General features: G+C 43.4%; 2 protein-coding genes across 2 annotated transcripts; one reads left to right on the top strand and one right to left on the bottom strand.

Annotated features, from left to right (window-relative positions):
- Window positions 1-2,358: 2,358 nt before the first annotated feature.
- Window positions 2,359-3,957, bottom strand: LOC308319884 (adenylyl cyclase-associated protein 1-like; the record flags this gene model as incomplete). Its single annotated transcript, XM_080770109.1, has 1 exon — window positions 2,359-3,957. One exon carries the CDS (start codon window positions 3,955-3,957, stop codon window positions 2,359-2,361), a length of 1,599 nt encoding a protein of 532 aa, XP_080626235.1.
- A 13,648-nt stretch (window positions 3,958-17,605) lies between these two features.
- Window positions 17,606-18,613, top strand: LOC308319872 (nudC domain-containing protein 3-like; the record flags this gene model as incomplete). Its single annotated transcript, XM_080770100.1, has 1 exon — window positions 17,606-18,613. One exon carries the CDS (start codon window positions 17,606-17,608, stop codon window positions 18,611-18,613), a length of 1,008 nt encoding a protein of 335 aa, XP_080626226.1.
- Window positions 18,614-21,298: the final 2,685 nt, after the last annotated feature.

The following is a 21,298-nucleotide window of genomic DNA, read 5'->3' as shown; positions in this document are numbered from 1 at the left end:
GTCTACTGTGCTTTCCTATGACACGGCGAAGACCAGCGTGTCTTCACTGAACAAACACTTTATCCAACCCTTTCTTTTTCTCTCCACTGTGTCCAACAGTCGGATACTATGAGGTGGGGGTGACGCTCCTAGTATGAGCCTCAGTACAGTACAACTATTATTTACTCTGGGTGTGTGTGTGTCTACGATGTGTGGCCATCCGTTGTGAATGGCACAATACTGGGTTTAAAAACAGCTGAAAAATGAATTTTTTTGAATGAATAAAGAATAAAGAATTTCCTTCTTCCAATTGCGCTGCAAACGTATAACTAGGATGAGCTGCCCGAAGCGGCGGAATTCTAATGTTTATACATGTGTATCAATAAAGTAAGTAACTAATTAACACCACATGCATTCCTCTTTTTTGTCTCACAGTTACATCAATCATTTGCATTTAAGACCATCAGTGGTGTAAGTATACATTTACTTAAGTACTGCACTTAAGTACAATTTTGAGGTATTTGTACTTTACTTGAGTATTTCCAATACTTTTACTTCTACTCCACTACATCTCAGAGGCAAATATTGTACTTTTACTCCACTACATTTATTTGAAAACTTTAGTTACTAATCACTTTGTAGATTTGACCATAGCCGATCTAAAAGCTCAGGATGTGTCGCATCACAACGCATTGTGAGCTTGTAGATCGGTTATTTTCAAAAGATTTTTAATTATACATTTGGAAAACTTCAAATGGGACATTCTGCACAATGAATACTTTTACTATTGGTACATTAAGTACATTTTGAATTCTGCACTTTTACTTGGAACTTTGTTCTTGCTTAATTAAATCACTCAGGATTAAGAGCGACAAATCAGATTCACGGAACAGGCTGGATGGAACCCAGGTCGGAGTTTTACTATCATTGGTATACAAACATCTATAGTTGGTGCCACTCACTGGGTGTGATTGAAATGATTCACAATTAACTGAACCTGCTTCCCAATGAGATGGCTCAAATATAATCCAATATACTTCAAATTATAATACATTCCAATCACTCCTGCAACAGATCTCCATATTTCCAATTTTCACTTCCGTTACCTCAGTAAAAAGATGTTTCAATATGAGAGCAGGTGAAGGATTCATTGCCTATTTCAGTGTGTGTGTGTGTGTGTGTGTGTGTGTGTGTGTGTGCATGTTCGCGCGTGCGCTTACATGTGTGCACACGTGCATGCATCTCTGTGCATTGTTGATAAATATGAGGGATTACAACACCATAGCCATTCCAATCTATCACCTCCGACTGTAATCCTGGAAGAGATGGAATAGAACAGGCTGCATTACTCTGCTCAGGTGTTCTAAGAGCATGGGTTAAGATCGTCTGAGAAGTGATTCTCATGGAGGGTTTTACATGTATGCCTGTATAATGTCTGTAATGTAAGTGTATGCATCATGCATGTTATATCTTTATTGATCATGAATTAAACGTATGTGACAATAGCGTACATCTGAACCACCATGGGTAACATAAAAAAGCGTACAGCTTGTTTTTGTGTATTGGCGTGAGATTCTCCTAAATAGGTAATAAGTATGTTATTATTCAGAGAAAATAATAAATGACAAAAAAGAAGAAAAAAAAAACATGCTAACTCCCTCTTTGTCTGTCTTTTTTCTTTCTCCATCTCTTTGGATTCCATATCTAACGTTTAAAGGGATGTCCTATGTGTGGCTCTGAGGTCAGTCATACATGGAATGAATAGTGGATTTAATTAATAATGCTTTATATTTATTTGGATACAGTGTTCTGTTGTCATGGAAAAGAAAATGAAGCCCTCCTCACATTCAAGCCAGGAGAGGTTTCTCTGAATAGGTGCACAAACTTGGCAATCCTGGGGATTGTTGAGACAAACAGAAACGGCAAGGCTCTGATGTGGATGTCGGGGGAAAAAAGGAGTAGGAGATATGTCTGTGCCCTACTGGCAGAGTGCATACAAAGTGTGGCGCCGCTCGATTCAGCAGTTTGCAAGATTATAGCTCTGTACTGATGGACAGACAGGCCGACACAAACACCCTGCCATAGATGGCTAGGCCTTTTGTAAGAGCCATGCCTGTACACAGTGATCACTGAACATGCCAGTAATTTGGCAAACTTCATAAAAGCTTTTGAAGATGACTCACTGGCTAATTCAAATGACAAACGGCTGCCTGAGATTGGCTGAAGGAATGCTCAAGATCAAGAAAGTAGTGATCTCATTGGTTGATTACATCTTATGGCCTCTACACCATCAATTCTAATCACTTTAAATAAAACAATGTGCAACAGCAGAACTTTTACAAAAAGTGTCGACATGGGCTATTTCACATGCTTTGTGTCTCAAATAATCTCTGCTGGTGTGGTGACAAGCTTTTTGCCATCCAATACCGTCTTGAACAGCTCAGGGACAGGGATCTCTGTAAATTCCCCATTCTTGTCGGGTACCAAGATGTTCAACTCGGAGCTCTTGCCACTGATGATCTCGCACTCCAGTGACTCCTTGCTCAGGTACACCTGGCAACCGTCCGTCTTGTTGATGTTGATGGTAGGGCTCCTGCCCAACACCTGGACCTTGACGTCCTTGCAGTTGATGACATCTACGACGCTCACCACATCGTCAAATACCAGGCCCATTTTCTTGCAGTTGTCCATGGTGATGGACGTGATTTTTCCCTTGACCTGCAGCGTGCTGTTGCTGCACTTGAAGGCATAGACCGCCTGCTTCAGCTCCGTCTCGCTGATCACCAAACCCTCGGCTCCCACCTGGTTCTCCACTTTCCACCTCTGTCCTTCCAGCTCCAGAATTGGAGGGGGCACGGCGGCCTTGGAGCTGGGGGGAGCGTTAGGGGGTTTGAATCCGCCGCGGCCCGGCGCACCGTGGGCCCTCATGCTGCCCCTCCCTAGGTTATGTTTGGTCTTCTGGTCCTCCGTCACATGCTTCAAGACCTTGGTGAGGGAGCCGACGCCCTTGTTGATGGCGACGAACAGAGCATCGCGAGACTCGGAGCAGCCGCCACTTCCGCTGTGGGTCCCGGTTGAAAGAGAGGTAGGCCCGTCTGGAGGGGGGCATCTGCCAGCAGTAGGAGCCGTAGAGGCTGAAGCCACGGGACCACTCTTGCTCCAGGACAATCCGGTAGTGTGGTGCTCTTTGATGTATCTCTGAAGTTCCGTCCAGGTGGAAAGATAGGCCCTCACCCACCTCACGTGTGTTTCGTTGTCCTTGTAGTCCTTCAGCACGCGGTTGGTGGAGAACATTGCGGCTTCCTGCATCTCTTTCACGTGCGGGCCCGGCATAGCAGGAGGAACTGTGACGACCCAGCCAAGCGCGGATGCGCTATCACTGACGGCGCAGAGGTGGTTGTAGAATGTCGAGGCGCGGTTCTGGCGGAACTTCTCCACGTTGCAGACGAGCTCAAACATTGGCCGCAGGAGGGCGTTCAGCACATCGTCGGAAGGCTTCTGAAATCCGGACGCTGTGACGAGGACTTGTCGCTGACCGGAGAATGCCTGCTTCATGGCTTCCGCTTGTTTCAGGACATCGCCGCCGATCAGCTGGCTGAGTGACATGTACTGAGCAACGGGACCGTTGATGAAGTCATCATAGGCCTGCACATATGCGGATACAGGTGGACCCGATGCAGGAAACCCGGGAGACTGCGCAGGTGCAGACCCTGCTGGTACAGACGCTGCCGGCATAGACGCTGCCGCGGGCACAGACCCACAGGAAGACCGTGCTGCAGAGCGCGATGCTACAGTCCCACCGGCAGAGCATGTTGATATAGACCCACCAGAGGAGCACACTGATACGGATCCCCCAGCAGTGCACACGGATATGGGTCCTCCGGCGGAGCACACAGACTTTCCACTATGGCCGCTCATGGTCTCCAGTCGACTCACGGCACCTTCTAAACGCTCCAGAATATTGAATAACTCGGACATGCGTACGTGCAAAATGAGTTTGTCGTCCAATCACCCTGTTATCAGCAGGCACCCTGTGAATATCATGTCATATCGATGACGCCATGTGAACGTCTTGACCAAACATGGAAGGACAGACGGACAAAGTGGGGACTATTCTATTTCAAATCTATTCAACCACTTTATTCATACTAGAGCGGTGCCCATTAGGCACTGGCCTACTTGGAATGATGCAAGTTGGAAATGAATTCCCCACCCAGTTATTACCTGCGCGAGCAGAGCGCAAACTGTTTTCGGCTGCGAATGTCGGTGGACCCTCGGCCAATCAGGGATTGTGTATTTTGGGTGGCGTCACGTGGCCAATCAGAGGGCGAGTTGGCAGCTTGCTGCATATGTCGGTGGCCCCCTCGGCCAATTGGCCAAAAGTAAAAGAATGTGAGTTCTTTTTCCACCACTGGTGCTTGCACATGTTGAAAAGGGGACACGGTGGGTGGCACAGTTGGTTGTGCTGTCGCCTCATAGCTAAAAGGTCCTGGGTTCGATTGCCGCTCGGGACGCTGTGGGTGCTGGCGGCGTATTTCCTCCTCCGCATCATCAGTGCCCATACCCGAGGCGGGGTTGGCGAAAGGGCCTTTCTGTGTGGAGTTTGCATGTTTTCTCCGTGTCCCCTAGGGTAGGTACCCTCACAAAAAACATGCAGTAATCCTGGTCTCTAGGTCCACAGCCTGAAGGAGGGGAAAGGAATTGGTTGGAATAACGTGTTCCTTCCACGCGCTACGTCCAACCAGGGAAACTCCCCCCTGTCAGGTGTAAAAGTAGCAACTTGGACACTCGGGCATGAGGGAAGCATTTAAGTTTGCGATATTATTATTATTATATTATTATTATTATTATTATTATTATTATTATTATTATTATTATTATTATTAAGCATGAGTTCAAGTCCGTTGCTCTCCCCATGTCCCCCATATATGGTGACTACGTTGGCGGAGGGTGTGTAGAGCCGCAAATTACATTAGATAATTGACACAGGGGTGAAAAATGGATTACAAAATTGTGGGATAAAAATTATATAAAAAAAAGAAAGAAGACCTGCCGAATAACGTTACTATTAATGTGGGAAATGGAAGCATTTGCATCGCTGTGGATATTTATGAGCATCCCCTTAATCTAATCAAAATGGAAAATGAATGGTTCCAAGCCTGGGTCATCCATTTTTATTACCAGGCTACTTTCAATTAATTACTTTCTCTGCATATGTTGTTTTATTCTTATTTCTCCTCCGTCAAACAAAAGAAGAAAACAACGTGTCCGATTCTGGGTCTGAAATTAAATTCGATTCGGTGTATTTCAATTTCAAAACGAAAAAGTAATGTATTGATTTACTGCACTGAGAGAGCTTTGGGGAAGAACTGTTTTTTATTTTATTTTAAGTTTCATGCCTAAGTCATCTATTTGGGCTGCCAATGCCGACTTCTACATGCAGGGACGTGCAGAGAGTGTTTAGAGGGGCAGGGGCTGAAATCCCGTAAGAGGGCAGCGAAAATAGCAGATCTACAAGCTCATGGGGCGCAACCCAGTACTCTTTAACTAGTGGAGATCTGACATTGGATTTCTATGCAAAATACTGTGTTCAAGTTCAGGAGACTTCGGAGAAAAAAAACAATTCTCCTGAATGCTGCCTTCTGGTATGGCATGGAGTGGAATTTGTATTTATTTCACCATGTAGTAAACGCTGCATTCGTGGTCTGGAAAGGGCAGTTGTTTTACAGACGGGAAAAAGGGCAGGGGCTGAAGCCCCCTTTGATGTCTACGTGTGCACGTCCCTGTCTAAAAGTATCCCCGGTGCAGAACAATGCTCTCTGCTTAATGCAAATGGAACGAGTAATTAACTTTAGCCGTGGGCTCAACTGACCCTTATAAGTTTAAACACCTTTACAATTATAAACTGATTACCATAAACCACATCAGGGAATACAATCTTGCTGGGTTCTGTGTCTTTCATCAAGGTCACAGTCTGGAGACCAAGTTAGATTTTAGCCTTAGCCGGGTGAAAAATATCACCCGCTAAAAATGTGTCTTGTAGCCAAAGACTTTAGGGCTCTATTTTCGTCCATGCTAAACCCCTTATCCCTAAACTATATTTTGTTTAATATTTCAACAAAATTGTACTTGAATCACTTCTCTAGAATTTAGATATGCAGGTCAAAACAACGTTAGACAATAAAACATGCATGTCTAGGATAAATAGTGAAGGAATATTTAGTCTTTTAAGGAGCCATCTTGAAATTCTAATGGTCAGATTTTGGTAGACTAGCTTTTGATAATGTCATTAAGTAGGCTACACCTGCTACTACAATAAACCATTGAGAGACCTGTCGTTGCAATTTGATTTAGGGTCAAGCCATGATCTGCAGTTGCTTATTTCTTATCGCAGCCATGGATCCGGGAATTTTCTCAGCTTTATGCAAATTGCCATGAGTGACAGCTCTCTGATTAGAAAGGCTACATCCAGTATCACAGCCAATGGCTGCTTCTGACGCATATGGTGAAGCTGTTCCCAGACGCTGCCGATGATGAGTCACTGTTGAGCCCCTTCTGACACAGTTGACCGTGGATCATGAATAAAGTAGCAGTATTTATAAGATGATTGAGATTGAGATCAAAGACGTCACACAACATGCGGCTCGGTCCTAAATTGGTCTGGAGTGAATGCAAATCCACAGTGACTCCCTGTGCATTTGTGCAATTTTCCAACAAGTTGAGATCATGTTGGAATTTGTTCAGGCAAACGTCGGAACATTTGCATGATGAGGGTCAAGACTGTCGATGTCTATAAGACAGTGGATTTCAACCATTTTCATTTCAAGGCCCAATATTTGGCATTTGAGCCACGGACCACCATTTGATGAGATTTAGCATCTCTTAGACCTGAGACAAGAATCTGTTGTTGTCAGTGAATAATTTTGTACACAATTCCATGCTGTATTGGAATGTTGATCAAAATGAGAAATGAGAAAACAGAGAAATCTCAAATGCCACATCATTTTTCATTGAACACATACAGTGAAGGCCTATAGCCACCATTCCAACATCGTTGCTGTTAAGGGGGAAACCAATTGTACGTCCAAAAGTGTTACGTTTCAGGTTATGTGCCATTTTCGGTTTCATTGCCAGTTCTTTGTATGTTTATAGTCACCTAGCTGCATGTGTTGTAGGCTGTATAGCCTAGTGTTTTCCAAGTTTTCCTTGTTCAGTTCCACATGGACTTTTGCTTTACTCTGGACTGGTAAAAGAGGCCCTTTAGCCAAATATACATCAAGGGGGGGTTATACTTTTGTTTTTACTGTGATCCTTTGGATGCTGAACAGCTCTCTAGTTTGGACAGACTATACCACTCATAATGATGAATGTCCTCGCCATCAAAGTTTTGATATGGGTGAGCTCACATTCTCCCATTTAATGACTGCTGGAGTGTGTTCTGCGGTCAAACTGCTTCTTGCAGTAGGAAGTACAATAGAATAATAATGATGCCAAGTGCTGGATGCAAGGCCCACAACAAAAACCCACAGATACACACAACTTTCACTTTTTTGATTTTGTACTTTTTTCCAAGTACAGGCCTATAGCTCCCTACAAGCTCACACCCCCCAACACAAGCTCACAGCCCCCACATTGGGAACGTTTTTGAGGGGTTTTTATCTTATCTGCGTGTTTATGGGGAGGAGACTAAATCTAACAGTAAACACACACACACACACACACACACACACACACACACACACACACACACACACACACACACACACACACACACACACACACACACACACACACACACACACACACACACACACACACACACACACACACACACACACACACACACACACACACTGTGGCAACCCAGGGGAGAATAGGTACAGATTCACAATAAAAAAAAGAGGCTCAGAGTCAGATTCAACATAAACTTAAATTGTCGGGGCAAAACATCAACATAGGGTTCCTCTTGTCAGGGGCTTAGGCTTCTAGTCACTTGCGGTCCTGTGGGTAGAGCAGAGAGAGAGAGCTAGTGACTACTTTAGTTGGGGGAGAGTGCTGTAGGCTCTCCCTTGAGGAGTTCAGTCGGCTTGAGAGATCTCCCTCATACCAGCCTCCTCATGAACAGAGAGATTCCTCCTTCCTCACTCCTCCATTAGTTCAAACTGACTCACCAGACAGCTTGGGCGTCGGCTCTTTAACAGCTTCTGGTGATTGCCTTACTGGCTGCAGGTGCGTCCATGTCCAGGCTCCCATTGGCTGCAATACCTGTACAGGGTGATATACTCCCTCTATCACCTCCCCCAGCCTCATTCTGTGGGGAATAGGCCTGCTGTTTCCTCTGGTTTGACACACACACACACACACACACACACACACACACACACACACACACACACACACACACACACACACACACACACACACACACACACACACACACACACACACACACACACACACACAGAGAGAGAGAGAGAGAGTATACATGTTTTTGGAAAACACCTACTCTACTGCAAACATGCATGTTGACACTGAGAAATGACAAAAAAAGACAATCAATACTAATGATTGTTGCCTTCAAGCTCTACTGAGTGATTCACATGAATGTACCACTTTTTTATTATGTCACATGCAAAGGTGCAGCTGCCCTTCAATCTATTGAAGCTCTCTATACATTATTTAAAATGCAGACACATTTTGTATTTCTTGAGAAAAAGATAAGAACACAAACATCGGCCACTATCAAAGCTTGTACATTTCACACACAGTTGTAAGAACTGTTTTAAATGACACATGATTGGCGTCATCTAATCCACTATGGATTCTGTTAAATGATAAGAGGTTTTTTTTGTGCGTGATAATGGAATCTAACCACCTGAGCTCAGCTTATAGTGCCACATGAAAACAGTCATGCAAATTGCTTGCCACGGTTAAAATAAATTGGGCCAGACATTCAGACTCTCTTGCTTATTGTATACACTCTCATGCCAAGTCAATATTCTGTCCATTTAAACGTCATTATTGTTGCTATTATCTTACAATAAATGCACCACGTCTCTGCACCAATTGATTGCCATGGAAACCCCCACACTAGCCATTTGATTACTTAGTCAGGACAGTTTGCACTCTCCACATATTCTCCATAGACGTTTACAACCACAAGCCCATATGGCCAGGTCCATACAGTATATGCCCATATGCTGATAACATCAGGGACAAGGAAAGACAGATCTAGAGAGCTCCATATATATGGCCATAAAAAGGATACAGGCAGAAACACAGTTATACAGAGTCCTCCGTACTGTATTTGGGCACAACAGGGACACAGACAAACTTACATCGTTCCCAAGTAGGCCGGTGCCCACCGGGCACAGGTCTAGTTATGTATGAAGAGCAGAAGTAGTCTGCGTAGAACATCTGCCCTATGGAGCACCGAAGTCTGACGTCAATATCGGCAGAGGGCGCTGTTCCCAGGGTTCGTGCACCTTTTTGATTTGTATTATAATCCCCATAGCATAGGGGGATGTTAGATCGCCTCATATAAGAACAGTTCTTATATGAGGCGATCTAAGATCCATTATAATACAAATGAAACACAGTGTTTTATTTGTATTATAATCCCCAAAGGGAGATCTTAGATCGCCTCATAAGAACTGTTTGAAAAATAAACAAATCATCCCGGCGGTTTCACTCATATGCATGAGGAATCAACTGACTGCGAGAAAACGCTAATGTTACTGCTGCCAAATTAGTTACATTTTGGCTAGAAACGGACTAAATAAAATAATATTTGCCACTCATATTATGAGTGGCAAATTATGAGTGGCTGAATGTCGTAAACTATACAGAGACACCGCCCGACAATATCGCTGAGACAGTTTGTTTATTTTTGGACCACAGTTCTTATATGAGACGATTGTTAAGATGACCCAATGTTATTCTCCATGGAGAAAAACTTCTGCGAACAGTCAGGGGATGAGAGAGTGACGTCAGGACCCTACTATGCATGGAAATTATACTTAACTATGAACAACTGAACAATATATGAATACAGCAGACTTGTGTGTACAGCATGGGTGCTGCACGTACCGTCCAGTAAGAAGAATCACACCGTTTTCTGCTGTAGCTACAGAAAGAGGCTGCAGTGTGCTGTGGATTTATCACTGGTTCATTTCATTCTGGCCTTTTATTACCATCGATCAAATGAGAGAGAGAGAGAGAAGCTAACTATTGATCATGACGGCCCATTTGGGACAGAATCACAGAACTTAAAAGGTCACTTTTCTTGACTCTTGCTGCTTCCAATATCTACCTGTTGACAGGCAGACAAATGAATAGGACAATTTAGAAGATAGTGATGTCCATTTATTTTTCTTGGCAGGAAAGGAAACTAGCTCTGCCGTGAAAGTAAAGGGCAAGTCACTTCTAGAACAAGGCACAGCAAATACACCACCCACTATACCAGGGTTCCCCAATTAGACTAGTTACTTTCACATTTTGGGTTATAATATTACATTTACTTTTTTCCTAAAGTAACTAGTTGGGATGGAGTTGCTTTGCAGGCTGCTGATCGGTCTAGATCTAGAGTCCAGATCTAGACCGATCAGCAGCCTGCAAAGCATATAGATTCTAGACTGCGCACTTGTCTGTACATGAAGTATCGGATGTAAAAGGGCGGGCCTTAAACCGTCCAGAACACGAAAAAAACTGTGTAGTGTCAGACTCTGTTCAAAGATTGCGTTTGATTATCATATTGAGCCCAGGTGTGTACAAATGGAACCAATCATGTTTGGTTCCAGTCATGATGTGTACTTTTCAGAATTAAATAAACAATGAGGATTTTACAATGTAGGCATGCAATGTAGGCAATGTAGGCATGCACATGCAAAGTATTGAGACTTTGCATTTTCAACATTTCAACCATAGATTACTGTTGGCGAGAACAATAAGTAATAGGTAAAGCAACTACTTACTTTTGGCAGGGAGTTATACGTAAAGTAATATTACTTTTTTGAAAGTAACTAGTAATAAGTAATAATATTACCGTTTCAGTGTAACCTTGACAACACTGGACGCTAATGAAGCGGCTGGACTAAACAAGCGATTTAAACGCTCGAAACGAGCATTTAAATCGCTTGTTTAGTCAGCCGCTTCATGTTTGTGTAAATTTACCCATAACTTGGATTTTTCTTGTCCACTAATGAAGTAAAATATTATTAGTTTAGCTCATAACCGGGCCTTTACTTTTTGTATACGTGCAGAAAAGGGTAAGCAACATTCCTAGTGGAAACCATGCTATACTATGTTAAATGTAGCATGAAAGCTGTGTCAATAAAGGCCTGTGCTTCTCTCCTCTCTCGCTCTGTAAAGTGAACGATATCACTGCTCTCATGCAATGTCGGCCGTTGATTGATCGTCATTTCAGAGACAGGAGTGTCTCTTCGACACATCGGTCTCGTGGTGTTTTCCGCCCAACGCTGACAGCTAGTTAGAAAGATGGAAACACTCTTGACAGCCATTGGATAGATGGAGTATGACACCATGACAGTTTAGCCGGCCGTAAAACTGTGACAACGTTGACGTCTCTTGCAGGGCTGCGACCACATTACCGCAGCACCCGCTGCACCGCCCATACCTCTCTCTGCCTTATCGGGTTTGACAGATGCTTGTTTTCTTGGTTTTTCTTTTGCACATTAATGACCTGTGTTTGCTTTTAAAATCTGACATAAACCAGTGCATCAAGGTTCTATTTAAAGGACATGAGTGATTTACTACAACCCCGCTGAGTGTAATGGTGCCTCACATGTGTCGCATGCACACCACATGCTGTAAGTAACACAACAGTGTTGATGTATTGGCTTTAAAGCTGGGTTCATGAGCTGTGGCATCTCCGGTGTCTCTCCACGCTTCTGACTGATGAAGGAAAACGCTGGCTCAGGAACCAAGACTGTTTCAGGAGGACCAGGTGGGATGTTTCTTGCCTTCCGGACCGTGTCAACCACGCACGCACGCACACACGCGCACACACACACACACACACACACACACACACACACACTGTAACACGTGCTGTATGTACATTATTCCTGTCCTTGTGTTCACAAGTAGGCATGAGAAAGACCAAGCTTATTTTGTGCTGAGAGGATGAACAGACGAGGAGAGGACATATGGGTTGAAGAAACCAGAAGTTCAATGTCACAGAGTGGGAAAATCACACAGCCCGAATAGATCTTTCCAATTGCTATTAACATTCACACAAAGGAAAGTGGTTTTCAGCTAATTACTTGGTCTATTGTCGTGGAATTCTCCACGTCATTCCCCTGAGACATACTAAGGAAAGAAAAGGATTCATGTTTTCCAAGATGCAGAGAAAGAGAATGAATTAACTTCTCCTCCACCACTCTGAGAGACATATCTTCTGCATGTCAGTAAAGTCTACCCATTATATGCGTTAAGGACACAAGATGGTACACATTAAACATGCTCAGTGTTCAATCATGTAACTGTGGAAGTGTACAAACCAAACATTTGTACAAATTGATCATTTAAGTATTTTACAGCGTTTTTTGTATAAATCTTTTCTTGGATCAATGCCTTAATACTGTATGTGTTAATGCCAAAAGAAATGCTAAATTGCCTAGCAATACATTAGGAAATCAGTAATAATTTGAGCTTAGGAGACTCTGCACTGTATTCCTACACACACACACACACACACTGGAATTAGGAAGACAGACAGACAGACAGACAGACAGACAGACAGACAGACAGACAGACAGACAGACAGACAGACAGACAGACAGACAGACAGACAGACAGACAGACAGACAGAGAGAGACTGTACATGTACTTACTGTACTGTACTGTACTATTGTCTTATTTTACTTTTGATTATTATTACAAAATTCATGAACCACTTCAGCGCTGTACTTTGGCTATTTGAAAATAGCAGATGTACAAACTCGCAATGCAGAGGACTTATAAGTGACTGCAATTGTATGACAATTGGCTTCTTTTGCAACTGCAACGCAATTATTTAATAATTATGAAAAGTAAAATTATCGTTTAAAATGTATTATAATACATAATTTACATTTACGGAAGACTAGACAGACCCACACAATTGTTGGTTTAGTCTGACTGGTTCTCTTCACACTTAAAGAGTGCCCTTGGAGAGTGAGTGGGCAAACAGAAACTGAAGCTGTGCTTAGTTTGGCTGACAAATGGAGGCTGCCTTTGACAGTAGTGTGGAGACAGAGTGAATCAGACTCCCCAATTAATTTAAATTCAATTCAAGTATATTTTATTATAGCGCCAGACAGTCTGCCAGATCAAGTTGTCTCAATACACTTTATATCAGGACATGATGTTCCCCTGCCCGAGCTGAACCACACCCTATCAGGACCTGATGTTCCCCTGCCCGAGCTGAACCACACCCTATTAGGACGTGATGTCCCCCTGCCCGAGCTGAACCACACCCTATCAGGACCTGATGTTCCCCTGCCCGAGCTGAACCACACCCTTGGCTGTCCGTCCAACAGACAGACAGACAGACAGACAGACAGACAGACAGACAGACAGACAGACAGACAGACAGACAGACTGTACATGTACTTACTGTACTTAAGTACACTTTTGAGGTACATTGCTGGACTATTGTCTTATTTTACTTTTGATTATTATTACAAAATTCATGAACCACTTCAGCCCTATACTTTGGCTATTTGAAAATAGCAGATGTACAAGCTCGCAATGCAGAGGACTTATAAGTGACTGCAATTGTATGACAATTGGCTTCTTTTGCAATATAGGCCCACTGCAACTGCAACGCAATTGAAAAGTAAAATTATCGTTTAAAATGTATTATCTGCATGAGAGGCCTTTGAGTGTGTGCTGCATAGTATTGTATTCAAACACAATCTTCCGAGCAACGACGTACAGCGGAGAAGGAAGGAATGTCCTGCAGCAATCACCACTAAATAAACCCTGGGAGACGTTTCCTAATAAGAGGCATTCATTTCCCACCAGCAGAGTAGAATCAAATGGAAATGACATGAAAGCCCGGGGGACACAAATCCCTGTTGTAAATGAGAAAATGAAATAAGAGTCACAGTGCATGCCTTCACATACTGTACAGGCATCAAGTCACTGTCACTGCAGTAAGATAGGAGGCAGGGTTAAGGGCCACACCAAGGACTATAACTAACTATATCGTTACCCACTGATAATGAAAACTGTAGATAGTCATATTCTCTCTCTCTCTCTCTCTCTCTCTCTCTCTCTCTCTCTCTCTCTCTCTCTCTCTCTCTCAATTCAATTCAATTCAATTCAACAGGCTTTATTGGCATGACATTTTACAAGTGTTGCCAAAGCACAATCACATCTAATTTAACAATTCTTAAGTTGGTCACGTGCCAAAAGCGGTGGACAGAAACTGGTCGACAGAAACTGACATGCCCCAACACGGGCAGAAACAAGGCCTTTTAACCAGCCTACTTACACACACTACAACTCGCTTACAATTCGCAAACCTGGCAACACTGCCCTGTGTTCATGCTGTTGTCAGAGGCCCGCCCCCGGCTCACACGTCACTACTCTCTGTCTCTCCGCTCGCAATCGGCAGCCATCTTGCTTTTTATTTATATGGGCGAGTGGCAATTTAATGCAAATAAATTAATTATAGGTCCAGCAAGCAAATCATGATGGTCTGTAGGTCACAATCACATTCCGATTTTAGGTGTTGTGTTTTGTATGACATTTTGGCCAGTAGTTTTATATCTATCTCAGCTTTTGCCTGATAGCACACATGCTAACAGTGCTGATCACAACGTTAGCAGCATTTGATGACAGGTTGCCATAGCGATAGATAGCAACGTACAGTGTGCGCAGACCTAACGTGAGCTTCTGGGACAGAAACTTGCGTTTTCATGACAGCAGCAGCTGCTGCAGCCTCTGATAGCTACTGTGCTAAAGATGCTAAAGCAACACAAAAAAACATCCACTGTCCACACGCAAACCAAAACAAACCAGGGACCAGGGTTGCCACATATCGTGGATGTGAGAGTGAAACAAGCAACCAGGTCTATAAAAATGTTAATAGTCCAGTTCAAAGTAGGTAAATCAGAAATGGTCCGGAAATTAGTCTTAAAATAATCAATTATAGTGTTGACTGTCAAACTTTGTTGTCTAATGTTGTTTCAGAGCAGTGGAACTCAAACATTTCCATGTCAAGGACTACCAATAGATAAACAAGTCCAAAGTATCTTATAATGATCACACTTGGCAACACTGTCTCTAGGTTGAACGTTCTACTTCACAAGCTCACACATATGAAATATGTTTTTTTGAATCTTCAAACTGAGACATATTTTATGATAATACTGTTAGCACAGTCATCATACTCCAAGAGCATACAAATGGAACCAAATGGACCCTGATTTTCCCAGAGAGCAAATGGTATCAAATGGGGGTCTGTGGCCTAATGCATTTCAAACTGGGCCTTCTTGGTATTATATTCTCTGCATATCTTATCAACTTGGGGTGAATATTTCACCACAATACTTTACTGAATATTTCACAACAATATAACACAAGAGTCAAATGTACGGTCAAATGTAATCACAATATAGGCTACACATGTAAATATTTATGACACAGTAAAATGTCCAAAATTAGTGCTATCCCCCCCCACACACACACACGACAGGCAAGGCTGTTGTTTGCATCGTTAGCAGGCAGCAGCTACCTTGGCACTGCTCTCTGTGACTGTAGTTGTTTCACCATGTTTGCGTATTTATGAGAAATAAAAAACACTTTCTGTTATTATAATAATTTATAACCCATCCGTTACTACATGTGCAGGGCACACTACTGAGTTTAAAAACACAGCTGAAACATGAAGTGGAGTCTGTCAACTCTGTCAACGCAATTTCCTTCTTTCCATATTGCGCTGCAATGTAACTAGGATTCGCCGGCCAAAGGCCGGCGAAATTCTAGTATATTACAAACAACAACATAACAACATAATATCAATGACATGAAAGAATAAATTAAAATAATATCTCTCTCTCTCTCTCTCCACTCCAGATCCCGACGGCCTTTACTGCATGTCACCCCCCCATCTTTCTCCCAATATCCTGTCAGCCTACTGTCACCCTATCCCTCTATAAAAAAATTAAATGAAGGCGAAAGCCACAAAAAATATCTTTAAAACGAGAAATGATCACATAGTGATATTTGTCAGGTGAAAGAAGAACTATCTCCGTTGTGTTCTTGTGTTCTACTGTAACTTATAACACTTCAACATTGAACACAAATCAACATAATTTATGTTAATACTGATCCCATGAATCCAATACCATCAAACAAACCTGTGGCTTCTTGTTTCTGGACCTGGGTTCTTCAAAATTGGGTTTGGCGTTCTGTCCAAATCTACTCTGTGGCTTATGTAAGAACTTGAACAACATCCAAGAAAATTATTATTAATGTTTACAACACAAATCATCTTCTGGGGGTCCATGGCACAAACCATTTTCAGATGGGGGTCCGCGGCCATATATATATACTGTATATATATACATATATACACACACACACACACACACACACACACACACACACACACACACACACACACACACACACACACACACAAACACAGACAAATCCACAAGGCTCTGTGGATTTGTCTATACAAAGTGTGTCCTTTGATCGCTTCCCTGATTGGCCAACCTGACTCGTCAGCTTCACCCATTGGCTGAGCTTTAAGCTGCACTTAAAATGGAGATGACTGACGACATACAGTAGCTGCAGCGGGTGGGGTGTATTCATTGCGAACACAGTGAGCACTTACTATGAGACCTAGCAGATCATGTCTGTCTGTCCTTGTGTCTGTCCCGCTATCCAAATATGGAGTGTGTTGCATCAGCAATCACTCAGATCCATATATGGGCACAAAAGGGGCCAGGTCCACATATACAGTAACAGCGGGACAGACACAGAGACAGACAGGGGGATAATGCGGTGAAGTTTGTCAGCCGGTGGTTGTCCAGTATATGGGCCCATATATGGGCATATAGTGATGACATCAGCTATCTCCAAGCGTATAAAAGGGACGTGGACAGACGGACACAGAGATCTCCATATATGGGCATATGGAGATATGAAGAAGACTGATGACATGGGTCTGACATCACAGGTGACCTGGAACCCCATAGTTGGGCATGGATGACTCATCGTGACGAGAAGACTGACCATTGAACTCAGTGGGATAATGCGGTGAAGTTGGTCAGCCGGTGGTTGTCCAGTATATGGGCCCATATATGGGCATATAGTGATGACATCAGCTATCTCCATGGGTATAAAAGGGACGTGGACAGACGGACACAGAGATCTCCATATATGGGCATATGAAGATATGAAGAAGACTGATGACATGGGTCTGACATCACAGATGACCTGGAACTCCATATCTGGGCATGGTTGACTCATCGTGACCTCATCATGACGACAAGAACAACAGTATAAAAGAGCCCTCAGTGACATGCACTCTTCACATAACATACCCTACTCTGAGTACCTTTTACAATTAAACTTTGCGATGGCATCACCACTGGAAATGACCGAAATGTACGACAACCCCTTATTTGGCATCTTGCAGAATGTGGAAAACGTGGAAGACTTTCTACAGATCTACCTTGGGTTTCTGTATCGCAAGACAGACTTCTACCGTCTGTCATCAGGTCCTCACGACCGAGTGGGGTTCCACCCTGGTGTGGCAGAGAAAATGCTCCTGAAGACATACAGGCTATTCGAACGGATGGCGGAGCAGGACAGAGCTAGGCAGCTGAGAGAGGAAAACACCAGAGCTGTTCCTCCGGCAGCAATAGAAGAGCTCGAGGTAGAGTGTGCTCAGCAGCAGGAGGCATCGGAACAGAATGGCATGGATGTCCAGACAGAGATCACCTCTACCTCAGGTGCCATGGAGTATCCAGCCTGCGGCCCCCTGCTCCAGTCTCCCCAGGGAGAACAGACAACGGCAACCAACACCAACTCAACACAGGAGCAATTTCAGTCCAACCCAGACAGTTACAATGGTGCCGTGAGAGACAAGTACAGCTGGTCTCAAGACTATGCAGATGTGGAAGTTCTTGTAAATGTCCCTAAAACTGTCGTCAGGGGCTCACAGGTGGTGGTCAGCCTGCAGAGCTACAGCGTACGCGTCTGTCTGAGGGATGGCACACAAGACAAAGTAATGATGGAGGGAGAGTTAACTCACAAGATTGACGCGGAAGACTCAATGTGGAGCCTTGAACCTGGACGATGCGTTATTCTGTCTCTCAGTAAGTGCGGAGAGATCTGGTGGAAGGCATTACTGAAAGGAGAACCAGAGCTTGATATCAGCAAGATTCAATGTGAGCGCCCCCTGGAGACAATTGTTGATGAAGAGGAGCGTGCAACTCTGGACAAACTTCGATTTGACAACCATCAGAAGATGCAGGGCAAGCCACAGAGCCATGAGATGAGCGTGCATGAGATGCTGAAGAAGGGCTGGGATGCTGAAGGTTCACCCTACAAAGGGCAGCAGTTTGACCCCTCCATGTTTAACATCCAGGATACAAAGACAATGGTTTAGTTCAGTGGCTGTCAATGGCTGCAGCCCCTGAAGGGGAAGGAAAGGAGAAAATTAAACAAACAAAACAAAACATTGGTCAAAGACGTAGAAGTCTTTCTAGGTTTCCAAAAAACAAAACAGCAATTACAATACCCTAAATTTGTTTTGTATGTTCATTGTGTCATCTATTCCCTAATAAAATGTATATTCATGAATAAAGCCCAGCAATTCTATTATTGTCATTCATATCAATACACGCCATGAAATGCGGCATTCAGTAATGTTAAGTGTAAATAGAATTGGATGATGTCCTTTTTTCACATTCACCAGGTTGTATATCAATGCTTAGACTCAAAATTGTATTTTGATTGCCCTTACACTGAGGAATAAATAAACAAATGACTAAATAAACAAAAACAAATAAGCTATGCATTAATGCATTATTATAATTTAAATTCTGGCAACACTGAATGACTATATTGTTACCCTGACTGACACACCCAGCTGCAGCAATAACAATTATGGCTAATCATTACTAAAAAACACTATTATTTTTATTTTACCTAATTCTCAATCATGAGAACTATGCATAATATTACAAGATGTTCAAAATGTACATGCTTAATTTGCACAGATGTATTACTTAAAAATAGATAAAGCTAAATAATGTAAATATTGCTGCTAGTAATCTGTCTAACTACCGGTATAAATGCACCAAGTCTCTGTGTGTACGTACGTATGTACGTGTGTATGTCTGTAAACCACGTAACTCGAGAACCGTTCGCCCCACTGACTTCAAATCCGACACACGAGTTCCACCCCACCACAGGGAGTGCAGTGCCCGGTGTCGAGTCCGTCGGATAGCCGGTTGTCCAGAATGAGCACAAAAGCCTCTGCCCGGGCTCTGGACCTGATCACCCCTATATCTCCATATATGGAGATGGCCTGTTCTGACATCACAACACTTCTTATTTGGGCATGCCTGACACAGAACTCCATATATAGGAATAAAGGGACACAGAGAGACAGATACAGAAATCTCCATATATGGGCATAAAAGGGACACAGGCAGATGGGTGGAACGGGTACAACTGGTATCACATAGCCGGGTGGGGCATGGATCTCCAACTTCCATCGTTACCAACTCAGTGCTCTACAGCCGGACACCGGTCTAGTAATAGATAATGGACTCATTATTGTTCTTTCTGAATAACAAAGGCGACAGCCTCAAAAAAAAACATTTAAAAATAAACCACTGCTCTCGATGACATAACTAAAATACGATTCAAAATTGGTATAGTGACAATAGGGGGTATGTATCAGCTCATATACATCTAAGTCAATCATCATTAGTAGCAGTGCAGTAGCAAGGGCCATCAATAGCAATGAGCCAAGACCGGCTACACAACCATCTACCCTAGATTATAGCAGTGGTTCCCAAACTTTTTCATGTCAAGGACCCCCAAATTGACACTAATTACCTCGCGGACCCCCATTTGAAGAGAAGATTTGTACGGCTCTAGCAGTGATTCTCAACCATTTTAATTTCAAGGACCCTCAGTTTGATATGCAATAGGCTACGGGCCCCCATTTAATGGCATTTCTATCTCTGGGACACCCAATTTATATTGTAAAATCAATGTTAATTTAACTCTGAGAGTGTACAAAATGGAACCAAATGGACGCGTTAGGGTCCATTTCTTTCCATGTGTACGCTTTCAGAGTTACAGACCCATAAGGGCCCATTTGGTTCCAAACTATCATTTAGCTGGGGACTCCCTCAAGCAGATTATAGAACTGCGTGTCCATAGGATGTGTCCATGTGTCCATAGGAAAACGGACACATAATGCACTACAATCAAATATGCTTATTTGTTTTGAAATGGCTTCCAAAAACATGCACGCACACACGCACGCACGCACGCACACAGTAATACACATCTGCACGAACACACACACACACACACACACACACGCACGCACACACACACACACGCACACGCACACGCACACGAACATGCACACGCACACGCACACACACACACACACACACACACACACACACACACACACACACACACACACACACACACACACACACAGTTCATCCCACCATGACAGATCCTTTGATAAAGTGACGGCGGCGAGGCACTTTCTTCAAACACAGTCTGTTTTCATTATACGGCTAATCTAAAATCAATCAAGCAAAACACAGAATTACTGCCTGCGACAGAGGACTGTACGTGCACAACTGCATGTGAGCCTGTGTGTGGCCAAGCAGGAATATGTGTGCGTGCGTACATGTGTGTGTGTGTGTGTGTGTGTGTGCGCGTGTATGCGTGCGTGTGTACGTGCGTGTGTGCATGTGTGCATGCGTGCGTGCGTGCATGCATGCATGTGTGTGTACGTGTGTGTGTATGTATACTGTACGTGCATGTGTGTGTGCGTGTGCATGCGTGGATATTGCCCAGCTACCTTTTGCATTAGGTTTCCTATCATGTGATATCACTGCCCACATGAATGGATGCTCTGCTGGTGAGTCTGGGTAATTCAGTGCACATTGCCTGCAGCAGAAAGCTGTATCATCCACGGTGGTCTTGTGCTGTGACAGATGATCAGAGCAGACAGATCTCCACCTACCAATATGTCTGGAGCCGTGGAGGAAGGTAACTATAAGTGCAATTTTGAGGTACATTTACGTTCCCT

This window comes from Protomyctophum bolini, assembly GCF_963924005.1.
Source record: "Protomyctophum bolini genome assembly, chromosome: 1".
In the NCBI taxonomy this organism is placed as follows: domain Eukaryota; kingdom Metazoa; phylum Chordata; class Actinopteri; order Myctophiformes; family Myctophidae; genus Protomyctophum; species Protomyctophum bolini.
Note: the sequence above shows the minus strand (reverse complement) of the source record. Positions and strands in the feature narration are given on the sequence as shown.